Genomic DNA, 26,725 nt, shown 5'->3' with positions numbered 1-26,725 from the left:
AGGGGCTTTAAGCTCCCCCAAGAGCCTTTTTTTCCTACCTGAAAAATTAGTAAAAGTCATTTTCAGTTTGAAAACACACACACATCAGGCCTAAAACAGGTAAATGGTTAAAATTGGTCCCATGCTTTTGGGAGGGTGTGAGGAGGTCTTTCTTTATGTAAAAAAAGAAAACGTCAGAGTGGAGCGGGAGCTCTAGAAGTTACACATGGGTCACGGACCACACTTTGCTCACCTTTGTCTTGAAGAGAGAGGGAGAAAACTGAACTGAAGCACAAAATAGTTCAGACCAAGCCCTGTGCTTGGTCTCAATAATTGGTTTGAAGGCACATCTTATCCAAAATTTCTCACAAAAGTTACTCTTTTTGGGTTACACTTCCTCAGCCATGTTGACTTTGGGATTTTGGGACTACTCATCTAAAAAAAGTAGCTGTACCAAATTCTTGCTCTAATAGGGCTAAAAACGATGACTGTAATTTTTAACATCTGTAAAAAATGCCCGGTGAATGAGAATAATTATGGTTGTGGATATCCTGGATCTGCCTTTGATTTGTGCAGAAGTTCACTGGAGGAAACAGCTCAGCAGCCCAGACGTGCCCCATCCCCCTACCCCTCATTTCCCTTGCACGTGCTGGGGTTCTTTTTTACTTTTTTGGACCATGTGAATGGAAAATGCCAGGCACGTTTTTTGAATAATGCTTGACAGATGGGAATGATTTTACCAAAGTAAACAGAGCTGCCCTGCATTAGGACCCCCAACCTCAAGTGCTTGGCCAATGGGTCCCTTTTGCTTGTTTGGTTATTGTATGGCAGTTATGCCAGCTGCCAGAGTGAGGTAGCCACAAAAATCTGGAGAGCTTCCAACCACTTATTGATGCTCCAAGGATTTAGACAATCAAGTCTTTATGTTCTCTCACTTCTGACTTTTTTTTTGGGGGGGTGGTCTTCATTGGGTTGGTTGTTCTTCTGTTTGCATCCTTTTCTCACCTTTCCTTAATAATCTGAGGAGAACCAGAGACGTTTCTTAGTGTTCCACTGGGAGAAGGAGAAGGAGGGCAAATGGGGGGGGGACATAATTTGCATTCTGCAGCAGTTATGCCAAATTTAGAATGGATTTGCTTTGATTGAAAGTGATCGGAGCCTAGGAAAGTTACATTTTGAACTACATCACCCAGAGTTGTCCAGCCAGCATCGTCTAGAAGCTATAATACAAAAAAGGTAACTTTTCTGATGCCCTGAAGGTGATGCATATGAACAGCTCTCTTCCAAACCTCATCGCCTCCAAATACATTTGACTAGATGTCCCCTTGTTCTCAGCCAGCATGATGATCCAGGTGTGCAAGTGCCACTGTGCATGCGCAAAGGGGTGGGGGAGCATTCACACTGATGGGCAGGCGCTCCCCCATCGCTTCGCGCTTGCACCCGAGAGTGTGTGTGCACCTGCGTGCCCCCCCGCCTTCCTCAGTGGCTCAGCCGGTCCGTGGTCCAAAAAAAGTTGGGGACCGCTGGTGTAACTCATGAAAAAGCCTGTGTGCCCTAGTAGGTTGTTGCAATGCAAGTTGTATTCCTACAGAGTGGCAAAACCCTCGTCCTTTCTCCCCTGCAGTCGAGTACATCCGACGCCAACACAGACCCAGCAAGCCACCCAAGAGAAGGAAACCTGAGAAACCCAGGCTGGAGGTGGAGGAGAAGCCAGGTATGCATTTTGTTTCTTTTGGCTCCCTTGTGTTTTGCCAGGATGTTGGAAAGTGAAAAGAGAGCAGAAGGTGAAGGGAGGGAAGGAAAGAGATGGAAATTATCTCCATAGGGTCCCCTTCAGCTCTGCAGTTCTAAGATGGTGATGATGATAGTAAGATGCTTGAGGGAGCAAGATGGCATCTGCCCTAGCTGTGGAGCAGACATGACCATGGCAGTTGTGGTGAGCAGCAAATTGAAGCATGGCTGAGACTGGATGAGCATATCTGGAACATAGGAAGACCCCTAGGAAGTCCATCGAGTCCAGGATTGTCAGGGCTGACTGGCAGTGGCTCTCCAGCATTTGGCTGCAATTCCCAGATGCTTTCATCAACAGCGGTGGTGGCCGGGGCTTCTTGGATTTGTAGTCCAAGAACACCTGGGTCATCCTATATTGGGAACCACAGGTGTAGGAGGACATTGGTGAGTTGTGTGTTGGGATTCTTGAAGAGGCTGCAGAAAGCAGAGCCCCGAGAGGGTTTGGAGGTGCTTCGTCATCAGAGGCAGGAGAACGTGGTGCCAGGAGACCCGAGGCCGCTGTTGCAGTGTCAGGAACTTCATTGGTCCCAACTCCTGCTCATTATCTTCAGTGCCAAGGCCTGGGGTGGGGTGGGGGAAGGGAAGCAAGCCGTGCCACACAATCCGTCCCTGCCTTTGGTTCCTGCAGTCTTGCTGAGAGGATGGGGCAGTTTGGGGTTGAGCCCCTCCTCACCCAAGGAGGCGGAAGCCGCTTGGTGCCACATTTTGGGTCTTTTGATTGCTGAGAGTTGCAAAGAATTGCAGGGATAATGTTAGGGAGGCAAAAGCTGAGGTTAGCAAGAGATGCTAAACACAACAACAACAACAAAGACAACAAAAAAGCATTTTTCGGCTACATACATATGAAAAGAGTGGCTCAGTTCCTCAGTAGAGATTGAAAAATGGTAACAGACAACAAAGAAAAGGCAGAAATGCTCAGTTCCTACTTCAGCTGAGCTTTGTCCTAAAAGATAGACTGTGACATTCGAAGCAAATGTGAGGTAGGAAGGGAGGAGACAGGATTGCATCTTGAGATTGATTAAACGAATAGTCAAGGAATACCTTAATACTTTGAAATGAGTTCAAATCCCGGGGTCGGATGCACTGCATCCAAGAAATTTGAAAGAACTGGCTGAATATATCTATCAGAACTACCATCTATTATTTTCTTGAAATCTTGGAGGATGGGTGATGTGCCAGAGGATTAGAGGAGGGCTTACATTGTCTCTGTCTTCAAAACAGGCAAAAAGGAGTAACCAAGGAAGTACAGACCAGTCAGCTTGAGAATCTTAAGCAGAACTCCAGAGCAGATTATAAAGCAGTCACTCTGCAAGCACCTTGAAAACAGTGCTGTAATAATTAGAAGCTAACATTGATTTGTCAAGAACAAATCCTGCCAGACTAATCTTACATCATTTCTTGATTGCATATCTGGTAGATAGCAGGAATGCTGTAGATGTGATATATATTGACTTGTGCAAAACCTTGGACAAAGTACCCCGTGATATTCTGATTAGCAAAATAACTAGGTGTGGACTGGCTAGAACAACAATCAGTGGATACACAGTTGTTTACAAAATTGTATTCAGGGTGCTTATCATTGGCACCTTCTTAAACTGGGAGGAGGTAATAAGTGGGATACCCCAAGGCTCAGTCCTGGACCCAGTGCTCTTCTACATTTTTATTAATGACTTGGATGAGAGTGTGCAGGGAATACGTATCAATTCTGTGCATGACACAAAATTGAGTGGAGTAGCTAATACTTTGGAAGACAAAAACAAAATTGATAGGGTTAATCTCTGGACTGAAAACGAGAATTAAACTCAACAGGGTTAAGTGCAAAATTCTATACCTGGGAAACCCACAAATGCACAGTTAGAAGATGGAAAATATTTGGTTCAGTAATAGCAGTGGGAATGATCTTGGTATTATTGTAGATCAGAAGCTGAATACGTAGTAGCTAACAGTGTGTTGTGGCTGGGGGAAAAAAGGCAAATGCTATTTTAGGCTGCATTAACAGAAGTACAGTCTCCAAATCTTGTGGTAGTCCCCCTCCATTTGGCACTGGTTAGACCTCATCTGGATACTGCACTTTAAGAAAGATGTTGACAAACTGGAAAAGGTTCAGAGGAGGGCAAAAAGTATGATCAGAGGACTGGAAAGCCTGAAAGAACTGGGTATGTTTAGTCTTGAGAAAAGAAGGCTGAAGGGGGTGATATGATAGCACTTTTCAAATACTTGAAAGGCTGTCCTACAGAGGAGGGGTAGGACCTGTTCTCTCAGTCATCCCAGAGTGCAGGGCATGTAATAAACAAGTGGTAGGAAGCCAGATTTCAGTTGAATATCAGGAAAAACTTCCTAATTGTTAGAGCAATGGAACCAATTACCTTGACAGGTGGTGTGGGCTCCAACACTAGAGGTGTTTAAGAGAACATTGGAGAACTATCTTCAGATCTACTTTGATTTAGATTCCTGCACTGAGCAGGTTGGACTCTATGGCCTTACGTGTCCCTTCCAACTCAATTCTATGATTCTTTGAGAGTGGGGCTCTCCTTCTCGGAAGGGGTGGGGTTGGCGTGGAGGAGAAGAGGGTCTGGCTGGGTAAGGTTGTGGTGTCTGTTGGTTGTGCCCTGCCAGGTACTTCAAGAAAGGAAATGGGGGGGGGGAAGGGTTGGAGAAGGAACCAGGTTGGAAAATGCCCAGGCCTTAATGGAAGCCTAGGGTTGAGGAGTGGGGTGGGCTGACATAAGAAATGGATACATGTCTGCTGCTTTGTTATTTTGGTAAATGGTGGGTGTTAAATTTATGGAAATGGGGTACACAAGTGAAAAAAGGTTGGGAACCAACGTTTTAGACTAACATAGTGGTCCATTGGTTTATTGATGTGTCATTAAGGTGAGAAAGGGTTTAGTATCAGAATTAACCTGCTTTTTCTGTAAGCCTGAAAAATAGTTTTACTGTATTATGTGCACAGAGACAGAGACAGAGACAGAGACAGAGAGACAGAGAGGGATTGCCTAAAAGGCAAAAGCAAAACTCGGGAAACTTATTTTTTTGACAGTAACTGCCAAAATCTGTGGGATTCTGGAACTACTGTCTGAAAATAGGAACTAACTCTCTCTCTCTCTCATAATACAGTAAAACTATTTTTCAGGCTTCCAGAAAAAACAGGTTAATTCTGATACTAAACCCCTTTCTCACCTTAATCATGATGATTGCCTTTTAGGGCTTTTGAACTGGCACGGCTGACTGTTGAGGACTTTCTGTCTTTCAGCCGTGGGACTGGCTCAGAAGCCTTCTGTCGTGGTTTTTGCTTTTTGCTTTCATTTCCTCTTAATTCTGGCCGGGAACAGAGTCTCTTGCAAAGTTCTCCCTGCTTTCATGGTTTTCGAATGACTAGAGAGGTGAAGATTTGTGGCTGATGTGACATTTGAACTACACACCCCAAAATTCCCAGGGTGGCAGTTGCTTGGGGAGTTCTGGGCATTGCAGTCCAAAAAGCAAAATTTTCCACACTTCTACTTGCTATCTCTTACATTTGCTTTGTTGGCATTCCAGCATCCATACCTTGATACCAGCTTCACTTCAAGAAGGGGGCCTAACATTCACACACTTCATTTGATTGAAGTGTGTGACTCAGAGATCATAGAAATCATAGAAAAGGGAAGTTGGGAGGGGCCTACAAGGCCATCAAGTCCAACCCCCTGCTCAAGGCAAGAATACAATCAAAGCATATCTGCCAGGTGATTATCTAAGTTTTTCTTGAATGCCTCCAGAGTTGGAGGAATCACCAACTCCCGAGGAAACGGGTTCCACTGTTGTACTGCTCTAACAGTTAGGAAGTTTTTCCTGATATTCATCTGAAATCCGGCTTCATTTAACTTGAGCCCACTGTTGCATGTCCTGCACTCTGGGATGATTGAGACTAGATCCTGCCCCTCGTCTGTATGGCAGCCTTTCAAATATTTGAAAAGTGCTTTCATATCACCCCTCAGTCTTCTTTAGTCAAGGCTAAACATGCCCAATTCTTTCAGCCTTTCCTCATAAGGAAGGTTTGGTTTCCAGGCCCCCAATCATCCTTGTCACCCTCCTTTGAACTTTTTCCAATTTGTTAGCATCCTTCTTGAAGCATGGTATCCAGAACTGGACACAATACTCAAGGTGAGGCCTAACCAATGCTGAATAGAGGGGGGCTAGCACCTTGCGGAATTTGGAAACTACACTTCTTTTAATGCAGCTTAAAATAGCATTTGGCTTTCTTATAGCCACGTCACACTGTGGGCTCATATTTAGCTTGTGATCTATGACAATTCCAAGATCCTTCTCGCTCATAGTTTTGCTGAGCCAGGTATCCCCCAGGATACATGCAGGATTTGCTACTCACAGTTGAGAAGGATTGGGAAAGGATGTTCAACCCACATCCAGCCCGTTGTCAGATCTGCTTTGATTTGGATTCCTGTGTTGAGCAGACAGTTGGACTCAATGGCTATAGAGGCCCCTTCCAACTCAATCATTCCCTGGTTCTTCACCATTTCACATGTGTAGCTCTGCTGTCCCTTTCCTTTCTTCTCCAGTGAGCTGGATTCAGTTGAGCAGCAAGATGGATCTAGCCTACAGGCTGTTCTGCTTTAAGAAATCTTGCAACGTTGACAAGTCTCCATTCTGGCACCCTGCCCAAGCTACAAAGGACGATCACTTCAGACACTGATTCTTGACTTTGTCAGTTCCCTTCTCACCGCCGCCACCACCATTGTGCTGCCTGAAGCAGGTGTCTTTACCCAGTTCTTTACCCACATGGCAGGACTGGCCCCAAAACCGTGGTGGCACCAGTAGGCATCCCACAGTCTCAGTGCCACAGTGAGGAAGGCCCAGTCTTTTGAGCTGGCCAACTAACTGTAGACATATATGAATCTATACATTTAATTCTAAGGGCTGTTAGCCCCAAACATGGAACGGCAGTAGCCTTCTTTGAAAAGAAGCTGCTTACAACCTTGTTGTTCAGTTATTGATCCCTGAAACTAGTTGATAGTTTGTTCAAAAGGCAATACACCATCAACAGTATTTTCTTTTTGTCTTAATTACCTCTTTAAGAATCTTTCTGACTTTTCCGTTCTGCTCTGCAGAGAAATCAGATCCGCCACCTACTCCACCTCTTGAGAGTCATTACGAAGAAGAGCTAGAGCTGCCAGATTATGGGGACGGTAAGCCTTATCCCATGCCTTCCTCTGGAAAAGACAAACAAGGGAAGCTTGGAATGGCTGCTTTGCTGCCTAGATAGATCTGTTTCTTGCTTTCAGGACCAGCTTTTCACCCTGCCAAGTTCGCCTTGCTGCTTTTTCCCAGTTGTGGTCAGACTCGTTCCTGAACGACAACGGAAGCGTCTTTCACTTGTCAAGGATGGTGGGGCTGGGATGAAACTAGCAGTGACGTTTTACTGACTGCCATTACCAATAATCAATTTTCCCCTGTAGTGGACTATTCTCTGCCCAAAATCTACACCAGCAAAAAAGATGATGATGAAGATGAGATGGAAACAGATGAAGAGAAACTCAGGCTAAGTGAGGAGAGAGCAAGTGGGTGGGACTGGGTCTGGTTTTGTTTTGATTTGTAAATCTGTAGCCCCCCCCCCCCCCATGTGTGGCAGATGCCATGCTTGGTTCCACGGGTCTTAGAGACAAGTGAGGGTGGGAAGTACTTCACCTATGTCTGAATCTGCCAGTCAGATTGCTCCATGAAATCTCCGTGGCATCCTCTGCCCGCCCAACCCCGGTGCCCACCTCCTGATCAACTGTGCCATCTTTGCATTGTTCTAGGACCGTCACTGTGCACACCCTTCCTTTAGCATGCTTGTCTGTTCATATCTGTTCACCTCCATCAGCACGCTCACCAAAACCTCTGTCTGCAAGGTGAAAAACACAAATCAGGGAATAACACTTGTCTTTTTTGCCCTGGATCAGAGAAGCCCAAGAAAGGGAAAGGCAGCAGCAAGGAAGAGGAAGAAGGTGAGACAGATGAGGACACGTGGACAGAGGAGAAAAGCAAAGAGAGGAAAGGTGGGTCTCCTTTGGATTCGGAAATGGGGAGCGCTGCCCAATTCATGGGGAGGCCGGGTAGGAAAGTATCCATATATGTTGCAGAAAAACTTTACCCCTAACCCCGTTTGTTGTCGTGTTCAGACAGAGTGGCTTAAGAGTGCATTGCTGCTTTGAGCGAAACCTCGTCTGCTAATATCCTCCCTCCCCCTCTTCTTTTGACGAGGAGAAATCCTGCTGCAAGACTGCATTAAACGTCCTGCTAGGCAGCTGCACACAAACCCTATCGATCAATTATTGACTTATATGCATAGCCTAACATTGGTAGTTAAATATTTAACAAACAACATGGCCTTTATTTTAATTCAGTTGTTTTAAAGCTTTTATTGACAATCCTAAATGATCTGTTAAAAACCATCTGTTGAACAGGCCTATTAGCGGCCAATGAAAGTCAAATGAGTGCTTCAGCTGTTAAATTGAAGGGTAGCAAGATTTTTTTCTTTCTATATTGCCGTTTTATTTTATTAAAAGGATTGGATAACCTATCACATGTTGTGTCCTTTGAGTATCACAAGGTCATGAATGCCATTTCAAAAGCATTTGTATGGTCATCATAGATTTAGACCCTTCACAGCAACTGGGTGTATTTTGCTGAGGATTGCTCAGGTCATGTCTTTTTACACACATTTCTTCCTCATTTAAAAATCACAGTGAAACCTCTGCCTCTATCAGTTTGTTACAGATCTAGATAAAATGACTATTGGATGTCTCAGGTATTACTGTACCTCCTCCAAACTGTGGACAGTTTTCTTAACTCTTGACATCTCATTTTTATTTGTATTTTTCTGTCCTTCAGACATTTCCTCCTTAAACTTTGTCATCTGTCTCTCTGTTTTGTGCAGGGAAGCCAAAGAAAACAGGGAAAAAATGGGAGACAGAAGATGAAGATGAATGGACGCCAGAGGAGAAAATAAGTGAGTGAATTGGTTGGGGAAGAAATGTTGTGGTTTGGTGTAAGAGACGGAATTGAGGAGTAGCATTTTTGCTCAGGCAGGTGTGCTTGACCTGAGAATTGAGTAGCTGTGTAATTGTCATCCATGTACTTATTATGTTGCACATCTTTTGTATTGTATCTGTCAGTCAGAGCCAGCCCTCTCTTAGGCAAAGTGAACTGGCCGTTGCAGGCAGCAGATGCTAAGAGGCAGCAAACAGTGGGTTGCAAGAAAGACCTGTTTGCCACATTGCCTGCCTTGTGCCACCTAAGTTAACCTTCTGCTTATTGTATCAGGGAAGATGCTTTCGCACTGGCAGTGTAGAAGGGAGAAAAATCAATTGTCTGCCCATTTGGCTTTTGCATGCAGGAAGCAATTGTGTTTAGAAATGGGCATGAATTGGGAAAAAATGGTGATTTGTTTTGATTCATGAGTCATCAAAGCAAAAAGTAAAAGCAAAGTGTGCTGCTTATATACCGCCCCATAGCGCTTCAAGCACTCTCTGGGCAGTTTAAAAGTTAATTATGCAGGCAACACGTTGCCCCCCCCCCGAGAGCTGGGTAATCATTTTACCAACCACCGAAGCATGGAAGGCTGAGTCAACCTTGATCTGGCTACCTGGGATTGAACCCTGGGTCATGAGCACAGTTTTGGCTGCAGGACAGCAGTTTAACCACTGTGCCACGAAGCTCAAGGTCAACGAATGATGAATCATGAATTTACAAATTTTTGGACGAATCGGTGAATCAATTTGTCAATTTGCTTTTGACTTTAGAACCCTTTAAAATGGTCCCCAAGCAAGTAGAGACACCAAATTCATAGAGAAGCTTCCCCTTACTTTCCTCTGCAAGCCCTGAAAATAGTGGGCCTCCATAGCAGAAATAGAAGAATATATTAGGAGACAAGAGTTACTCAAGATTAAAGAAAGGCAAAGGTCTATACTGAATGGACCAATTGCAGCAAGAGAAGTGCTGGAAGCAATTAAGATGTGCAAATCTGGTACAGCACCAAGGCCATATGCCTCCCCCCTCTAGCAATCTGTTACAAGCTGTTTGAAGAGAAGCTGTTATTGCCCTTGCAATTAACAATGAATTCGACACTAAAAGAAGAGAAAATGCCGGATACATGGAAAGATGGAAATATAACATTAATACCAAAGTAAGGTCAGGATCACAACCTGATCAAAAAATTTTGGTCAATTTCCCTCTTAAATAGTGATTACAAAACATTTGCAACTATCCTGGCACAAAGACTGATTTATTATTTGTGAAGATCAAAGTGGCTTTTTGCCAAAAAGATAGTTAAGAGATAATGTTAGGATGGTGTTGAATATTACTGAGTACTCACTGCAGGGCTCACTGCAGTACAGGAGTGTGCTCAGGACACAGGCTCTATAGACCTGGATCTTGGTATATGTCGTCAGCTTCTTATTAAGCCATACTCTCTTTGTGAGTCTAGAGAACATGGTGGCTGCTTTGCCAATGCGTTTATCCAGCTCGACATCTAGGGAGAGAGTGTCAGAGATCGTTGAGCCAAGGTACACAAATTCATGGACAACCTCCAATAATTGTGTGGAGATGGTAATAGAGGGAGGAGAGTCCATGCCCTGGCCAACTTGTGTTTTCTTCAGGCTGATTGTTAGTCCAAAGTCTTGGCAGGCCTTGTTGCAGTTCCAAAGGCGCGCTTCAGCATGACAGCAAAAAAGATCCAAAACAGAGTCAGCGCGAGGACACAGCCCTGTTTCACTCTGCTTTGGATGTCAAAGGGATCTGACGTTGAGCCATCAAAAACTACAGTGCCCTTCATTTCCTCATGAAAGGATCTGATGATGTTAAGGAATTGAGGTGGACATACAATCTTGGGAAGTATTTTAAAACGGCCGTCCCTGCTAACCAAATCAAAGGCCTTTGTAAGATCTATGAAGGCCACAAAGAGCAGCTTTGTTCCCTACATTTCTCCTGCAATAGTCTGAGGGAAAATACCATGTCAGTGGTGGATCTATTAGCTTGAAATCCACACTGTGATTCTGGATAGACTCTGCAAGCACTGGAGCCTCTTCAGCATGACACAGGCAAGCAGCTTCCCTACAACGCTGAGAAGAGAGATGCCACAGTAGTTATTGTAGTCGCCCCTGTCTCCTTTGTTCTTATACAATGTGATGATGTTTGCATCCTTCATGTCCTGTGGTACTTCACCTTCCCTCCAGCAAAGACAAAAGATTTCATACAGCTTGGTGGTGATGATGTCTTTACAGCACTTCATGACTTCAGCAGGGATGTTATCCTTCCTAGGTGCCTTGCCAGAGGCGAGGGAATGCAAGGCCGCTTTTATTTTTGCTAAAGTTGGTTCGCTGTCCAGCTCTTCCAAGACAGGCAGGCACTCAATGTTATTTAATGCCTCTTTGGTTACTACATTCTCTCTGTAATATAGCTCAGAGTAGTGCTGCACCCAGCAGTCCATCTGCTGTGCTCAGTCCTGGATGATCACACCTATAGCAGATTTCAAGGGAGCAAATTTCTTCTGTATTGAACCTAAAGCCTACTTGACACTGTCATACAATCCTTTGATGTTACCTGTGTCCGCTGCTGTCTGTATCTGAGAACACAGCTGAAGCCAATAATCGTTAGAACATCTCCTGGCAGTCTGTTGGATTTTGCTACAAGCAGCTTGAAGAGCTTGCAAGTTATACTCACCAGGACAGGCTTTATATGCTGCTAGAGTTCTCCTCTTTTCCTTGATGGCTGGCATCAGCTCCTCCGAGTCTGGCAATCTTGTCTCTTGCAGGACAACAATGTCCATCTGCAGTCTACTCAGTTTCATGTTGATGACAGCTGTCTTGTGCACGTCATCTATTTCGTGCAGGTTGTCAGAAGAGCCAGGGGTCGTTGTCTAAACTTCTGCCCTGAAGTTGGGCACCTGGAATGTGTAACAATGAGGACTATTGTGTTTTGTTCCATTTATAGTTCCTTTTCATAAAAAATTACAGTCCATGCAGCATTGTCTGTTTTGTCATTTGATGCTTCAGAAGAGGGGTAGTCAATTCTGGAGGCTCAAGAGGTTGGTTTTTCATCCCTCAGACCTACTGAGACCAACTTCCACCAGCCAATGAGCAATATTTGCAAAGAATTAGAAGGGGCCAAAGGTCACTTCCAATTTTGCTTTAGGGAGTTTGGGGGGGGGCGGTTTGGGGGCAGGAATTGTTTGCCAGAAATGTTTTTTTAATTGTGGTCTAGAGCTGCAAAATATATCATGTGTGCATGACTGCTTGGCTCCTTTGCCTTGCAGAGTGTCCTCCCATCGGAATGGAGTCCCATCGGATTGAAGATGATCAGATCTTAGCTTCTTCCATGCTGCGGCATGGCTTGGGAGCCCAGCGTGGACGTCTGAACATGCAGGTAAAGCTACAGTGGGCAGCAGCATTTGCTTTTAAAAAAGATGAAAGTGTATCACTTGCCCTCCCAGAAAGGGTTGGGAAATTAGCACCCCATATAAAGTGGTCCAATTTCAAAGAATTTTTCCAGAATTTGAAGGGTCTTGAACCTTCAGTCCAACAGTTATACAAGGAAAGTGTATAACTCCTCCTCGTTTTCTTTTATGCTTTCCCATCCAGGCAGGGGCCAACGAAGATGATTACTTTGATGGTGCTTGGTGTGCAGAAGATGACAGCCGCATCCAGTGGATCCAAGTGGACACCAGGAGAACCACCAAGTTCACTGGAGTGATCATCCAGGGTCGTGATTCATTAATCCAGTATGTATGGGTTGGGCCAAAAAAGAGAGCAAGATCAGAAAGCTGGGGAATATAAATATGAGTGCAATAAGAATAAAAGCTGTTTACTCGGCAGTAACACCCCCCCACCCCACTAGAGATTACACAGTAAATCAAAACAGAATCTAGGAGCTGTTTACGCCCTAAGCAAATTGTTTTGCCTCATTCAACACTAATTGGAAGAATGAGCCATGAGATGCCCAGAATTAGAAAAATATCTCCTTTTGATGTCTGAGAACTTCAGTCTTGCCGTGTAGTCTAGCTTGGCTTGGTCACATTTGTTAGTTACAGTTGGTATCCTTTTGTATTAATTCCACATTCACTTCTCCAGCAGTGACCTTGTGGTCTCCGGTGGGCATGAGCACATGCTTTTCTTCCCTATTTTAGCCTCACACTGGCTCTGTGAGGTAGATGGTCCTGAGAGAAAGCAGCTGGCCCAGGGTCACTCAGCTGAGCCTGCTACACCCACCATTATGCTGGGATTTGCTGCCATTTATAAAATGAGTATAATCCAAGTAATTTTTCTGCCCACATGATGCAAAGGCTAAATTGAAGGAATCTGGCCCTTTCCACTTGCCAAATGGCTTTTATCTCTCCTGGGGAAAGGTTACTACTTTTTCTTACTGGAAAAAGTTGATAGGACATTGTGTGTGTGTGTGTGGTGTGTGTGTGTGTGTGGTGTGTGTGTGTGTGTGTGTGTGTGTGTGTGTGTGTGTGTGTGTGTGTGTGTGTGTGTGTGTGTGTGTGTGTGTGAGAGAGAGAGAGAGAGAGAGAGAGAGAGAGAGAGAGAGAGAGAGAGAGAGAGAGAGAGAGAACTGCAGCACTCACCTCCCTGCCTCTGCGTCCCTAAGCGGCTACTCTCTTTTTTTAAAAAAAAAACTCCCTCCCTCCTGTTTATTTATTCAGGTTTTTTTAGTAGTTTAAGAACGGAACTGAGTGGGAGGAAAGCCTTCTTAACAGTTCCGTTGAACTGTGTCAGGTTCTGCCTCTATTTATCTGAAACGACGGTCATGCTGGTAAAATGTGCCTGTGTTGTCCTGCGGCTGCTGATCATGGGACTGTCGTGCTTTGCAGTTATGTGACTTATATTCCAAGACCTGCGCCCCTACATGTTTTCAAAGTATCAATACAGAGACTGGCGAAACGTTAGGAAGAACAACCTTCAGAACACGGCCAAAGAGCCCAAAAACCCACAACAACTATCAATACATTTATTTGCTAACCTGAACCTGAACTCCATGCCCAGGGGTTGGCATGCTTCTCCTGGTGGATGCCCGCAACCCCCCCTTCCGGCCACTGGAGTTTCCCTCCGCTGCTATGCGTGGTGCTGCCGACAGGGACGTCCAGCCCATGCCTCCTTCCCCGGCAACAGCAGGGCTTTTCTGACAACCTGCAGGAAATAGATGGAGGGAGAGTCTGGCGTCCCAAAAGGAGCAGGGATGCCAGTGGGGGCACTCTCCATCATGGTTGGAAGCCTGCCACGTCCCCCTGGACGTGGCAGAGCATTGACCACCCTCCCTGTAAGCGATCCCTGAGGTCGGCCACAGCTGCTCTCGCTGGTGGGGAGAGAGCCTCTCACTGGCCTCATCAGGGCTGCCACAAGGGTGGCGGTCCCGACACTCACTGGCCTGGGTGCCGCGATTTCTACCCCTGCTGTCCATGCATCTCTCTGTCCATGGCATGGTTGGACGGTTAGGAAATGCCGAGCCAGGGCCAGTGCCCGCAGGTGAGGAGACTCACCTGGGCATCACTCCCCTCCGCTCCAGGCATAGGGCGAGCGACCCTTTCCTACTGCCTGGGAAAAGTAAGGGGGGAAAAAAAGTAAAATAAGAAAGAGGGCAATGCCACTGCCCGTCACAGTCTCAAACGGCTGCCTTTTCTGAGAAAGAAATCTCGGGCCAGCTGTGCACTCTGGGCACCCATGACGGAGCCGTCCTGTATTATGCCTGGAACGACCAAAAAAGTAGAAGGGTGCTGAGAGAAAGGAAGGGCTGTGGGGCTGCCACAGGTAGACAGGAATAATTCCGGTAGTGGCTGTACATTGTTTGATCAAAAAAATTAATTTCGACATCAAAGGGGGAAAACCAGGTACCATTCCATAAGTGTGATTGCAGCCTGAGATAACCGCAGTGCGACTTTTCAGTGAGAGAAGTCAATTGGCATTTCCCTCACTGTGTACTCGCAGCCAGAGTGTCTTTTCTTCCCCTCGCCTCTCCTACTCTATGCTACTCTACCGTAGCGTCTTTTAAAGGAGTGCTTTAAAATATTTCAAAAAGTGTTAAAGAATCTTCCAAAAATCAACCACAGTGCTGGATTTGAGTGTGTGTGTTTTAGTCAATTCATACTAGCATTGAAAACTTCTGATCTGAGCTCTTTTCTGTGGAGATTCACGTCATTCCTAATTTCCTTCAGAAATAGCAATATTTTACACTGGCTCTTTGGAAACTGTTGAGGAAACCCTTGAAACTCTATAAAACCTATCTTGTGTCCTGCGTGTCTCCCTTTGTTTGTCTGTCTGTGGATTGGGGCTGACTGAAAACTTGGGATACAAGAATTTATTTGTTTCCTTTGTCTGAAGCAAAGAAAAAAAGTATAAAAATCACTTCTGGAGTGGTTTGAAAAACTCAGTTTCCCCCCCTCATTTTTTGTTCCCATTGGTATTAATTTCAGGCTTGTGTTGTCTGGATGGTAGAAAAATACCAGTATCGGTAGCACACAATCAGGTATTTGTAGGAAAATAAATGTTCCCTCTGGGTGAGCCCTTAGCATTCACACTCTTTTATTTTTTTTCCTTTTTTTGTTTTTCACAGTGATGACTTTGTCACTACTTTCCATGTGGGCTTCAGTAACGATAGCCAGAACTGGGTCATGTACAGCAATGGTTATGAGGAAATGGTACGTATTAATTTGGCCTATATATTAATGAAAGTCCTCTTTTGGTGCCCGATGTGCTGTAGCTTCTGCTCTAATTGTGGTACTGCTTTAACTTTGTTTACCCACCTAATCCATTACAAACTATTTAACCATGGTAAAAACACAAACGTAGAATTATAAATAAATGTCCTAAAAATCCATGGCAAAAGTTGCCAGGCACAATGTTCTGAAGATGTGTTTAAAGCTGGTTACAAACAAGCTGTGTGGGTGAGGTTTAACGCTTCACTCCGGTGTCGTGTGGTTGAAATTTCCATTCAGTATTCAGAGAGAGGCAACCCATCTCTCTACATATGCCCCCTGCAAACAACAACAACAACCATCATTGCATGTTTGTGGAAAACAAGTTTCCTTTAGGGCTGGGGGTGAGGAAAAGACCATACATGGACGTAGCAATCTCCATCAGGACACTGGGATAAATTTTGGTCTGCTCACCAGGTAGAAGCCAATTGAAGTCTAATTGCAGCCAATTAAAATATTATGTTACCTGGTAAGTGTGTAAGCAGATGTTCTAAGTTCTCCTCCTGCTTGGTTGACGAAAAAAATGAATATAGTCCAGCTTCACTGATGGAAAGAAGCTTTTCACGGGGTCTCCCAAGTTAAATCCAAAGGAACCTTGCCGGTAACCAGCTTGAAACACATGTTAAGAATATTGTGCCTGCCAACTTCTGCCATTAATTGTTTTGGACGTTCTTTGATAATTTTTCTGCCCTAATCACAAGTTACTGGTGTGTGCCTGAATAAGTGGATTTTTATTCCATGAAAGTTTACATTAATTGTTTGATTTTTTTACTTGTCTAATAAAGGTGCCAGATTCTTCTGTATCTGTATATTATGTAAAGACCACACAGCTTCCTTTGTATTTTTTAAAAAAACTGTGATAGTATCTGTCATAGCCTTTGTCTGAGACATTGCAATCCTCCTGTGTCTCTGTGGGTGGCATCTTCAGAGGATAGGAGTTAGAACAGAGTTATACAGAGTTCTACTGAAGATGCTGGCCACAGAGACTGGCGAAACGTTAGGAAGAGCAACCTTCAGAACACGGCCAAAGAACCCGAAAAACCCACAACAACTATCGGATCCTGGCCGTGAAAGCCTTCGAGAATACATTATTTTATTTTATTTTTCTAATTTTATTTTAAAATAAAAAGAAATGCTTGTTGCCCCAAAAATCTGTCAGTGGATACTAATCAGCTTTCCCCCTGCTGTCATTATTAGAATTGTTTTAGATTACATTTTCTGTATTCTGAGGTGGTGGGGGATTATTTATTAGAATAAACAGGGCACTATCCCCACCCGCTACACCTTCTCAGGATGCAGTCAGGCCTGATGCAAAACATTTTGCAGCTCTCCCTCAAAAGGCAGAAGCCACACACTATGGTCCATGTGCAGGAATAAACTGGATGGGCAGTTGGGTCTCATTCTAGACAGGTCTTGAGATCGTTTAATCCCTTCGCCCTGAGGGAAGCTGGCTGGTTTATAGCTGCAGGACAAGCCATGTGGCCCACACACCTCTGTCCAGAGAGGTGCGTAGCTCCGGGAGTTGAGCAGAGTCTGGAGAGGTTGCCGTTTGATGCCAGTGCCCAGGCTCTCTTGGCCGGGGGGCCACAGGTTTCCGAAGCTATGCATGACCGTAGTGGGGCGGCTGCTTCTTCTCCCCTGCCAGCAGTCCCCTGAGTTGGCTGCCTCTTGCTGGCGAGGCCCACCCTGGATGACAGGAACAGGAAATGTGTAACAGTCAGGTTAGCTTGTTCCTCACTCAGCTCCCTGTGTATCTTGGTGGTTACGATTTGCAGTCAGTCTTTCTCTTTCCCATCCAGCTTTTTTATGGAAACGTTGACAAGGACACCCCTGTGATGACGGAGTTCCCCGAGCCGAAGGTGGCCCGCTTCATTCGTGTTTACCCACTCACCTGGAACGGTAGTCTTTGCATGAGGCTGGAAGTGCTGGGCTGCCCCCTCGCGAGTAAGTGTTAGCCAACACACGAATCCCCCTTTGGGATTCAGGATGGAGCAGAGCTAAAGAAGGCCCTCATGAATTATACATGTTCTGTATATTTTATTTGAAAAGATACTTCAGTCCTGTCCCTAAAAACAATTCTCAATAAGAGAAACAGATGCTATGGGGTAGACAGACAGGCGCCTCTCGAGTGTGCCACACTGTAACGAGGGAGGGCGAATGACTTCTACCTCCAGCTTTGGAAAGTTGCTGCTGGTCAAAGAGGCAGTTGAAAAATTCTTACCAACATTTGAATGAGTGCACATGTTGTATACACATACTTTATGTAAATGTAATGTGCGACCACCCCTTTTCAGAACAAATGTGCAGATTGGCAGTCTGTGCACAGTGCACACACATTGAACATTGCATACGCACAATTGGAATGCACAGATTCACAATCTCTGTGCACATGTATCAAGATGGACACAAACTGCTGGTTCGGCATTTTGTGCTGGTTTGTTTATTGGCTAAATAGGTGTTTGGCACTTCCCAGCCTCACCTCCTCCGGCAGCCACCCACTCAGGCAATGCCTGGAGGAGGCAGGGCAGGGAAGCTGCTTCCAAGTGATCGTCTGCTGGAGGAGGCAAGGCTTCTTTCTCATTGGTGAATTCAAAAGCCATGCCAACATTTGATCTATGAACACGATGATGAAAATGGTGAAGTCATTATAAAATGGGCAGAATCCCATTCAATATGATCCTACACTAACCAGTTCATTTAACAATGGCAGGTGGCAGAGAGACTACAATGCAGATCTAATTTTTGTTAATGAACCTGTAGTTCAGCAATGCATTAAGAGTGTAAGTGATCCGATCCCAAGCACTCAGCACAGACCCATTCAGTGTCAGATCTACTCAGCCATCCAACCTCAGTCTATACTATTCCATAGGGGGTATAAGTTCAAAAAAGCCTACTAGGAAAAGTTTAAACAATGCTAGATGTAGCTGTGCTTCAGATTGCCCCTCAACTAGAGAACTATGATAAACTCACTTCCATTCTAGAATATTCTCGTGTCTCCCTTCCAAGAGGGTGCTGGACCAACTAAATCTCCAGGTCTCATTCTGGAAACACACACCCAATACTTAGGCTATATTTCACATTTTGAAGGAAATCCTTTTAGTGAACATATAATAGTTGCGAGAAATTTGATCTCTACTCTTGCAGAGACAAAAAAAACTTCCTGGATAGACACTATAACAGAAGTTGGCATGGTAAGAAGCAGCCAGAAAGCTTGGAGACAACTGAAAAGAGTGGACAAAGATCAAAATAACACTGTATGCAAATGTAATCGTCAGCCAAATAGGATGTTAACTGCTCCTGGTAGAGAAGACCAAATGGTGCATAATAAAAATAAAACATCAAAAGGATATTCAGAGCAAACCCAATGAACTTTATACTGCATTCATATTGGTGGAACTAGAGAAAAGCATAAAATATGTAAGAATGGCAAATCAGCATGACTCAATAATATCCAGATTGAGCAAATTAAATATTTTTGGCAAAACACAAAGGAATGATTCGTTGAACTTCTTAATATAACTGTTGTACAAGCAAACAAATTCCAAAAATATGACAGAAGGTGAAAGTAATTACTATACTGAAACCAGGTAAAGAACCATTGAATCCCAAAAGCTACTATTCCATTTATACTAAAGTGTTTGAACAAATGATACTAAATCATCTAGCTCATAAAACTGAGCTTCTTCTAATTCCTAAACAGGGATACTTTAGACCTGGCAAGAGCTGTACGGCTCAAATCTAACCCAGCATATGAAAGATGGTTTTGAATCATGTAAAATAACTGGAGCAGCACTTCTCAGTGATACCAGCCACCATCAATTGCTGCTCAAAAAGCAATACCTTCTTACTAAAGGTCATGGAGTAACATAAATAGTTACTGTTCTACTTCAAAACCAAATATGTTATGTTGAATTTCAAGGGAGGCACAGCTGCTCGAGAAATCAACAGTCTGCCACAGGGTAGCATCCTGGCCCCATAATTTATTATATTTACATAAATGATCAACCAACATTTCCATACTTCAGGAGTTTCATTTACGCTGATGATCTTGTCTTGACAGTCCAGGAGGAAACATTTGAGGCCATCAAGCGCCAGCGAATCTCTGCATTAGAAGATCTTTCCTTGTATTATAAAAACAACCAGGTAAACTGAATCCTTAAAAACACAGGTCTATGCCTTCCATTTAAAGAGTAGAGAGGAAGAGAGGAACTTCCATGTTAGCCGTGAAGGCAAGATTTTGGAACATTACCCTTCTCCCAAAGTACTTGGGTGTCAGTCTGACCTACAAAAATACAAGATACTCAGCACTGGCACTCCACAAGGTTGTGTCCTCAGTCCACTACTGTTCTCCATTTATTCATCGGATTGCACCAATAACCATCCCAGTAATAGGATTATCAAATTTGCAGACGACACTACACTAATAGGACTTATTTCCGGGGATGATGAGTCTGCGTATCGGGATGAGGTATTACAGCTATCCCGTTGGTGCAAAAAAACCAATCTTCTATTTAACATCCAAAAAACCAAGGAATTTATAGTGTACTATAGGAAAAAAAGAGCAGACATTCAGCCACTGTATATAGATGGAGTTTGTGTGGAGCAGGTGGTTGAATGTAAGTTTCTTGGGACCATCATAACAAATGACCTGACTTGGAGTGCAAACACCGCTGCGTTAATTAGGAAGGCGCAACAACGGTTGTATTTTCTAAGGATTCTTAGAAAACAACAATTGACTGAGAGTTTGTTAACCACCTTCTATCGGAGTTCGATTGAGAGCATATTATCCTACTGTCTCTGTGTATGGTTCACGAGCTGCACAGTGGCAGAGAAAAAGGCAATTCAAAGGGTGATTAAGACGGCCCGAAACATCATTGGCTGTTCACTCCTGTCTTTGGAAGAATTGTATAAGAACAGATGTAAGAGGAAGATATCTAACATACTGAAAGACTCCTCTCATCCGGGACATCAGCTCTTTAAACTATTACCATCGAGAAGGAGATTCAGGGTATTGAAAGCAAGAACAAGCAGATTCAAGAACAGCTTCTACCCAAGTGCAGTATTGAGTTTAAATGCAGGGTCATAATTTTTTGGTGGAATTTTAATTGCTGGGAGAAACGGGGTATTTATATTTGTATGGTGAGTGTTGTGTATATTTTAACTTTTTTTGTAGTGGTGTTGTCCAGTTTTACCTTGGGGAAGAGCACCTCATTTCGTTGCACCCACTTGTGAGTGCAATGACAAATAAATTTCTTATGTCTTAAAAACATTGTCTGAACACAGAACAAAAAGTTGCCTCTGGAAATACTTAGGAAACTGCCTGGGTCAGACTGGAGTGCACGCACACAAACAATAGGAAGAGCTTTGTCCCTGTGCTATTCTACATTAAAATATACTAGTGCCATGTGGTACAAATCAGCACATGCAAACCAAGTGTGGGTTGCTCTTAATGAATCATGCAAGAGTTATTACTGGCTGCCTGAAACCTACTCTGCTGAAAGGGTTTATTATTTGGCTGTTAAATAATGAACCAAATAAGGCAATACAGCACCAAACCTATCCACTTCATGAACTCCAACCCCCTAGACAACAGCTAAAGTCAAGAAAAAGTTTTCTGCACACATTTCAAGCCCTAAATACTAAACCACAAGAGGCTAGGTGAAATCTATGGAGGGAAAAAGCAACACACCTTGCTGAATGGATGAATGCCAAAGAGCGTCTCCCACAGGACAAGATTCTGGCTGGATCATACTGGAAGCCACTTAATATACTTTGAAGCAAAATAGGAAGATCAAATAATCAAGTAAAATGAGGCAACTTGGATATAGGACAAATTTTCTGGGACTTTGGAAAAATTCGATTAATGCACCATTTATATGCATGCAGTTTTTGCCCCACCACATGTACTAAAGAAGATCCAGTAAATAGCTGAGCTAACACTATTGAAATACTCCACTTCTGGTGAAAAAAATATAATCTAATGATTTTAACATTTTAAATTCATTTCAACTTTTTATTTCATATACATCCATAATTTTAAATTGCACAATGTTCTGATATGGATGAAGAAAGAAAGAATGACATTCAGTTCCACCCCACTGAATCCTAATTTGTTAGATCAATTCCTCCCTTCTCGTTTGGTCTGTTTTGCAGGCATCCACAGCTATTACAGCATGCAAAATGAAGTGATGACATCAGTGGACAACCTGGACTTCCGCCATCACAACTACAAGGATATGAGACAGGTAAGTACCTAAGTCCGAGCAGACCAATCGCTTTGAAAATCAGTTTTTATTAGGTGTAGGTTAGAAAGAAAACTGGGAAATATTTCAACCCTACAACTACACCCTGTTGGTAATTCAAGTTGGAATAGAATCACGTTCCAGCAAAAATACAGTGGTGCCTCGCTTGACGACGTTAATTGGTTCCAGCGAAATCGCTGTAGAGCGAAATCGTCATCAAACGAAATGAAAAAAAAACCATTGAAACGCATTGAAAACCGTTCAGTGCGTTACAATGGGCTGAATACCTGCTTGTCCAGTGAAGATCCTCCATACGGCGGCCATTTTTGGTGCCTGTAATGCGAGGAATCCATCCCTAACACAGCAGGGAGTCATTTTCTTCAGCCAGCAGCCATTTTGAAACCCGACGATCAGCTGTTTGCTGATCGTCATAAAGCGAAAAATCAGTTCCTGAAGCAGGGAACTGATCATCGCTAAGTGAAAAAAAACCATCTAAACATCGTTAAGCGATCGCAAAAGCGATCGCAAAAACTTCAACGTTAAGCGGATTCATCATAGAATGGGATAATCGTCCAGCGGGACATGACTGTAGAGACTCTGGAGTACCTGGTTTCTGTGGTCTTGATTGAGGATGTCTTCTTTGCATCATGTAGGAAAGCCACTCTTAATGTGGAGTGACTCCACTCATACCTCATTTCTCCTGCCTTAGTTCCCCTGCTTGCTGTTCCTTTTGTTTCTAGTCCTCAGAGCTTGGTTATATAAGAGCTATTTCTTATATAGCCAAGAAGGAAATATTGGCAAGCTTAGGAAAACACTAAAGCTGGCAAAAGTTCTCAAAAATATGAAAGTAAAAAAAAAAAAAAAGCATCCCGGGACCATAAAATGCACATTGTGTGTCTGTGTATAAAATGAGGATTTTCGTCCCATTCCTCAGCTTTTTCTTACAGACATCCTTATTTGGGTACTTTAAAATTATTTCTTCCCTCTCTCCAGCTTATGAAAGTAGTGAATGAGGAGTGCCCTACCATCACTCGCATCTACAACATTGGCAAGAGTTCCCGAGGGCTTAAAATTTATGCCATGGAGATTACTGATAATCCAGGAGAGCATGAGCTAGGTAAGGAAGTCCTCCCCTCAAAAGAACTGGTTCAGGCAAATGGACTAAACATGCCCAATAACCCGAGTGTTTCCCCATAAATCTGTGGTGCTGAATTAGGGTTGCCAGTTGTTAATGATACCCTCATTCTTCCTTTATGGCAGACAGAAACATAGCTAGAAAGCAAAGTCTTATGTTGTGGTGGTGTATGTTGTGGAGCTGGTCACAGGGATCACATAACCCCCTTGTTACAGCAACTCCACTGGTTCCCAGTCTCTCAGGCACAAATTAAAGAACTGATGCTAACCTAAAAAGTCCTATCTCAAGGACCGCCTCTCCTTTTATGATCCTGCTTGGATGTGAAGATCATCAGGCGAGGCCTTTCAGTCCCACCACCTTCACAGATGTGCTTGGTGGGGACACAGGAGAGAACCTTCTCTGTGGCTGCCCCGAGACTTCGGCATGTTCTCCCACAGGAGGTCAGGGTGGCCCCATCTTTGCTGTCGTTCCACAAGCAGGCGAAGACCTGTCTCTTCCAACATGTTCTCCCAATGACTGGCTGCTGAGTGGGGTTCTTAAATGGATTGTTGTGTTTTGCTACTTTTAATGTGTTTTGATGTTGCTTCTGTTCACCATCTTTTAGTATAGTATTTGTTTGATTCTTATAAATATTTGTATATTTAATGTTTCTAGCTTTAAATATTGTCTTTTAACGATGTACACCACCTTGGGTCCTCCTTAAGGATAAAGGCATGGTAAAAATATTTTAAATTAATTTTTAAAAATTATAATAGCGTCAGATTAAAAGCAGAGAGTTAGCATGAAAATAAACACTTTAGTTATAAGTGGTTTGTCTGAAGAGAGGTTTTAACTCCACATATTAAAGGACTGAACTCCTGGATTTGTTGCACAAAACTTGATAATTGATTCTGGCCCTAGTGAGATACCAACAAAAAAAGAAAAAAAGGGGGGGAAAAAGAATGTCCAGCAGCACAGCCAACAGCCAAATGCCAAGAGATTTATGTTCCTGGATGCTGAACACTAGGAAGGAACTAAGGATGAAGTGAGCCTGTGTAGTAAATGGGCTCCAGGGCTTGAAGGTGTAGGCCAAGGCCTTCAGTTTACTTTGGAAACCAGTCTGCATCCAAGGTTGCTGCGAGAGAAGAATGGGTGGAGGTTTTGGAAGAACCCGGACCCCTTCTCCTTCATATCTCAGGCCTCAAAGCGAGAGTTAAAGGGAAAGTACCAGGAACTGTAATGGTTCAAAACTTGTACACATTTAGCTTGAAGTTTTAAACAAAACAGAAAATAGTTGTCCCTTGCCATGTAGGGAAGGCTGCAAGTTGTAGTCCAAAACGAAAAATATCTGTATCTCTGCTTATTTATTTATTTATTTATTTATTTATTTATTTATTTATTTATTTATTTATTTATTTATTTATTTATTTATTTATTTATTTATTTATTTATTATTGGTTTTATTTCTATGCTGCCTTTCTCTCCATAGAGGACTGAGGTCAGCTCACAATCAGTCAAAACAGCGTAACAGTCACAGTGAAGAACACTGTAAGATAATGATATTAAAAAATAGCTAAGCGTATGGCAATATTAAAAACACTTTAAGAAACATATTCTTAAAATCTCTGAATTCAGTAAATTCAGCGTTCCCAATCCCCACCCCATTCAAATCACTGAAAAGCTTGCCTAAAAAGGAGGTTCTCAGGGAGCACTGGACTTTCCATTAAACAGTAGCTCTAGAACTCGTCCCACAGAGACAGCCCGGAAGGGTAGCCTGGTCAGTGCTGTCTGAAGCCACCATGAGGTCAAGCAAAGCCAACAGAGCTGCATTTCCCTCACCCAGTTCCTGGTGAAGGTCATCCCCCAAAGCAATGAATGTAATCTCTATTCCATAAACAGGCCTAAAGCCAGATGGAAGTGGATCTAGACCATTTGTTTCATCCAGAAACCCCTCTGTTTGTCTTTTAGAACAGATATCAGAAGTTACCAGTTTGACTTGCCATCTTTACGTACCCTGATCCTAAATCAGGGGTGGGCAGCTTGTGCCCCACCAACGAACGCTGTCGGACCACAGTCTCGTCATGGGAAGCTGCCTTAGTCTGTGTCAGACCCTGGATCCATTTAGCCCAGTACTGTTGACTGGTAGCGGCTCTCCAGAGGTTCCGGCAGGATTCTTTCCTAGCCCTTTCTAATCCCTGATGGCCTCCCATCCAAATACATAAGGAGGCCCAGCTCTGAGCAGCTTCTTCGGTCAGATAATACGGAGGTTGTTCAGGGTGGTGTGGTGGTCACTGGCTAGACTAGCTAATGCTGAATGGAAGCTACAGTCCAACAACCACAAGTTGCCAGCCCCTCTCCGAAACCGCCATGGCCTGCCTGCAGTGATGGCCAAGACAATCGTGAGGTTTCATGACTCAGATCAGCAAACCGCCCCCAAAGCCCAATGCAAAGTCATGGATTTTTGTGTCATTGCGATGAGTTGGTGCAACCGCTGCGTTGCCTCCTTCCCACACATTTCCTCACTGGCACAGCAAGTCTTGGGACTGATCTATGCAAGTGCGTTACGTCAACCTAATTTCTTTATAAACCAGACTTGCCACTGCACTGTCTCTCTTTTGATTCATGTGTTCCAAAAATAAAAGAACATTACTATTTTGAATGCAAGCAAACTGCACACTAAGTTATATGAAACATCCTTGAGTTATATGAATTGCCCTGGGTTATTTGCTTTGTTTCACCCAAGTCAGCATTTCTGTTATGGTGTCTGGAATTGATGTTATGCTTTAAAAACCCACATACTTACTATCCATCTCACTGGCCTTGTGTAAATATTGGTGCACAATAACCTCCTTTCCATCCCAGAGTTCCCTTGGAACTAATTTATTATTTCAGGCTAAATTTTAAGCACGCTTCCTTGACTGCTTGGTCTCATTGTATAGTGTTTCTGGGTTGCAAAGCGCATGGCTTTTCTGGATGTTGCTCAGGGTTTTGACTGATGCCATTATAAACATGAAATATTTCAGTACTGAACGTCACTGCTTGGAAACTTCTCTGAAGGGCTCACAACATTCGGGTGTTTTGAAAAACAGATGTTAATTGGGCTGTCACCTGCTTAAATAGATCTTTAGTCAGTTATGTGTGGATTTTACACAATTTTAAAGACTGGATTAAATCTGTACATAGGAGAGATCACAGCTCTTATATTTTGTATATTTGTGTTGTAACCCAGCAGTTACTGAAGCTTGAGGGTTTTGTATAAGCAAACCGGATCCACACTTCTTAGACAAATACGTGGACTCTATTCCTCCAGGTTTTGCATTGCTGCAAAGTTTGCTGTGCAGTTCTCAGAAATGTACCAAAATGCATATTAAAAAACTAAACAAATTTGCTAGTGAACGTTCATATGTTTTTACAAACTAAAAATTAATATGCATAGGAGACAGGATAGAACTATGAACAAACAGATGTGAAATTGACATAGTGGAAATAGGCCGATCAATCCATTTCCTGTGGTTGTATCCATTTGTTTTTGATAAGGTAGAGTGCAGTTTTGAAGATGCTGCTTGTAATATGCAGCTTTATTAATATTTAATAATAGTTAGGTATAAATACTTTAAAAAGCAGTATTGAAATACAAAAATGAATAGCCATCAACAATTAAAATCTAGCAAAGGCCAGTGTTTTCACCACACATCAAAGCATGTGCCAGGCAAATATATTTGGGAAGCTATTTCAAATCTAGGGTGGCACAACAGAAATATATTTGTCCCTAGCAGTCACCCACCTGAACTCTGAAGCGGAGGGCGCCACAATCAGTAGGTGATCTCAATGCATTGACAATTACAGAAGAAAAATGATCCTTCAGACATTTCGACT

The 26,725-nt window shown here is 43.4% G+C and overlaps 1 protein-coding gene across 2 annotated transcripts in view; it reads left to right on the top strand.

Annotated features, from left to right (window-relative positions):
- The window catches only part of AEBP1 (AE binding protein 1), a 62,131-nt gene that overhangs the window by 26,932 nt on the left and 8,474 nt on the right, over nucleotides 1-26,725 (top strand). Inside the window, exons 6-16 of one of the 2 annotated variants that reach the window (XM_072978945.2) lie at nucleotides 1,604-1,693; nucleotides 6,873-6,950; nucleotides 7,221-7,307; nucleotides 7,707-7,802; nucleotides 8,684-8,755; nucleotides 12,059-12,168; nucleotides 12,384-12,523; nucleotides 15,352-15,436; nucleotides 17,293-17,437; nucleotides 21,647-21,738; nucleotides 22,729-22,852. In XM_072978945.2, the coding sequence (XP_072835046.2) occupies nucleotides 1,604-1,693; nucleotides 6,873-6,950; nucleotides 7,221-7,307; nucleotides 7,707-7,802; nucleotides 8,684-8,755; nucleotides 12,059-12,168; nucleotides 12,384-12,523; nucleotides 15,352-15,436; nucleotides 17,293-17,437; nucleotides 21,647-21,738; nucleotides 22,729-22,852 (1,119 nt within the window). The remainder of the gene's footprint in view (nucleotides 1-1,603; nucleotides 1,694-6,872; nucleotides 6,951-7,220; nucleotides 7,308-7,706; nucleotides 7,803-8,683; nucleotides 8,756-12,058; nucleotides 12,169-12,383; nucleotides 12,524-15,351; nucleotides 15,437-17,292; nucleotides 17,438-21,646; nucleotides 21,739-22,728; nucleotides 22,853-26,725) is intronic. The other variant, XM_072978946.2, reaches the window with a different exon arrangement.

This window comes from Pogona vitticeps, chromosome 8 (genome assembly GCF_051106095.1).
Source record: "Pogona vitticeps strain Pit_001003342236 chromosome 8, PviZW2.1, whole genome shotgun sequence".
NCBI lineage: Eukaryota > Metazoa > Chordata > Lepidosauria > Squamata > Agamidae > Pogona > Pogona vitticeps.
This window is presented reverse-complemented; position numbering and strand designations above follow the sequence as displayed.